Source organism: Aplysia californica, unplaced genomic scaffold, assembly GCF_000002075.1.
Source record: "Aplysia californica isolate F4 #8 unplaced genomic scaffold, AplCal3.0 scaffold00051, whole genome shotgun sequence".
NCBI classification, from domain to species: Eukaryota; Metazoa; Mollusca; class Gastropoda; order Aplysiida; family Aplysiidae; genus Aplysia; species Aplysia californica.
This window is the reverse complement of record NW_004797321.1, coordinates 1,458,035-1,459,390: the sequence shown is the minus strand read 5'-3', so window position 1 is coordinate 1,459,390 and position 1,356 is coordinate 1,458,035. Positions and strand designations below refer to the sequence as shown.

Below are 1,356 nucleotides of genomic sequence, written 5' to 3'. Positions count from 1 at the left end.
ATGGTCTGCTGGGGTAATAATATAGTGCAAAGCGCATAGAGCCTGCTGCTGAGCGGGGACATGCGCTCTACAAATGCTATTTATTATTTTTATTACTGCCTTTTCTGCCTTCTTACCATTGGTTTTTTTGTGTATGTTTCCCTTTAAAATTCCTTCTGATCCACAATTTATAAGACTGCCTGCACCCCACCTTTTCCTACCCTCCCACTTTACTCACTATCCTCATCTCAAGTCTCCCTCCCCTCCTACCCTTCTACGTTCCCCCCTTCTTCACCTCGTCTTCCTCTCTAACCCCCCCCCCTCCTACAATCCAATCTGTCCTTCCTTCCTCACCTCTAGTCCTTCCCCCCTACCCTTCTACGTTTCTCCCTTTCGCGCCTCAAGTCTTCCTCCCCCCCCGCCCTCTCCAACGTTCCTCCCTTCCTCATTCTAATTCTTCCTCTCTATATCCCCCTACCCTCTAACTTTACTTCCTTCCTTCCTCACCTCAAGTCTTCCTCTCTCTCCACCCCCCTCCCAGTCGGCTACACGACAGACGACCTGGTGTATCGCTGGGAGAACAACGTGGACATTGACCCAGGGGTCACCCTCTCACAGTTTGAGCTGGGCCGGATCGAGCAGCAGAACATCTCCAAAAACAACAAGTTTGGTGAGTCACACGTTTGCTCTATGTTTTAAGAGTTTGGTGAGTAACACGGTAGCACATATTTTTTTCATGTTTTAAGAGTTTGGTAAGTTACATATTTGTTCATGTTTTAAGAGTTTGTTGAGTCACATATTTGTATAATATATAATTTGTTGCTCATGTTTGAAGAGTTTGGTGAGTAGCACGTGTGGTCATGTATGAAGAGTTTGGTGGGTCACACATCGAATGTTTAAGACTTTAGCGAGCCACACATTTTAATGTTTTAAGCCCAGATAGAAAAAAAATTACAGGAGAGAGGAAAAATTGATTCATTCTTTGAATAATTGCACTTACATTAAGATGTTTTAAAAAAAATTTTTTTTTATTTTGAACGTTTCGGATTTGAATGTTGACACAATTTTGTGAGTATCCCATACATGATTAAAATACGATAAGTGGTGGAGATGATGGTTTGTGCATTCGTGAACATGTTCTATAGACGAGAAGTTTGAAGTTTGAAGCTGACTGATTGATTTTCGAACGTTTGGCAGTCTGGTTTATTTGTTGGTTTTTCTGGTTTGGGTTGGTTGGTTGGTTGGTTGGTTAATAAGTTGGCAGATTTCCTGGTTGTTTGGTTCACTAGTAATTGTTGATCATTATTCATTTTATAGCTATAATTAATTTCTTGCCTCTATTTGGATCCATCATTCATTTATTACCACTTACCTGCC

The 1,356-nt window shown here is 41.5% G+C and overlaps 1 protein-coding gene across 1 annotated transcript in view; it reads left to right on the top strand.

The window, feature by feature from the left end:
- The window catches only part of LOC101851853 (gamma-aminobutyric acid receptor subunit alpha-4), a gene marked incomplete in the record, with an annotated part of 142,778 nt that overhangs the window by 134,840 nt on the left and 6,582 nt on the right, over nt 1–1,356 (top strand). The window contains 1 exon segment of the mRNA XM_035968323.1: nt 521–649. Within this exon segment, the coding sequence (XP_035824216.1) occupies nt 521–649 (129 nt within the window).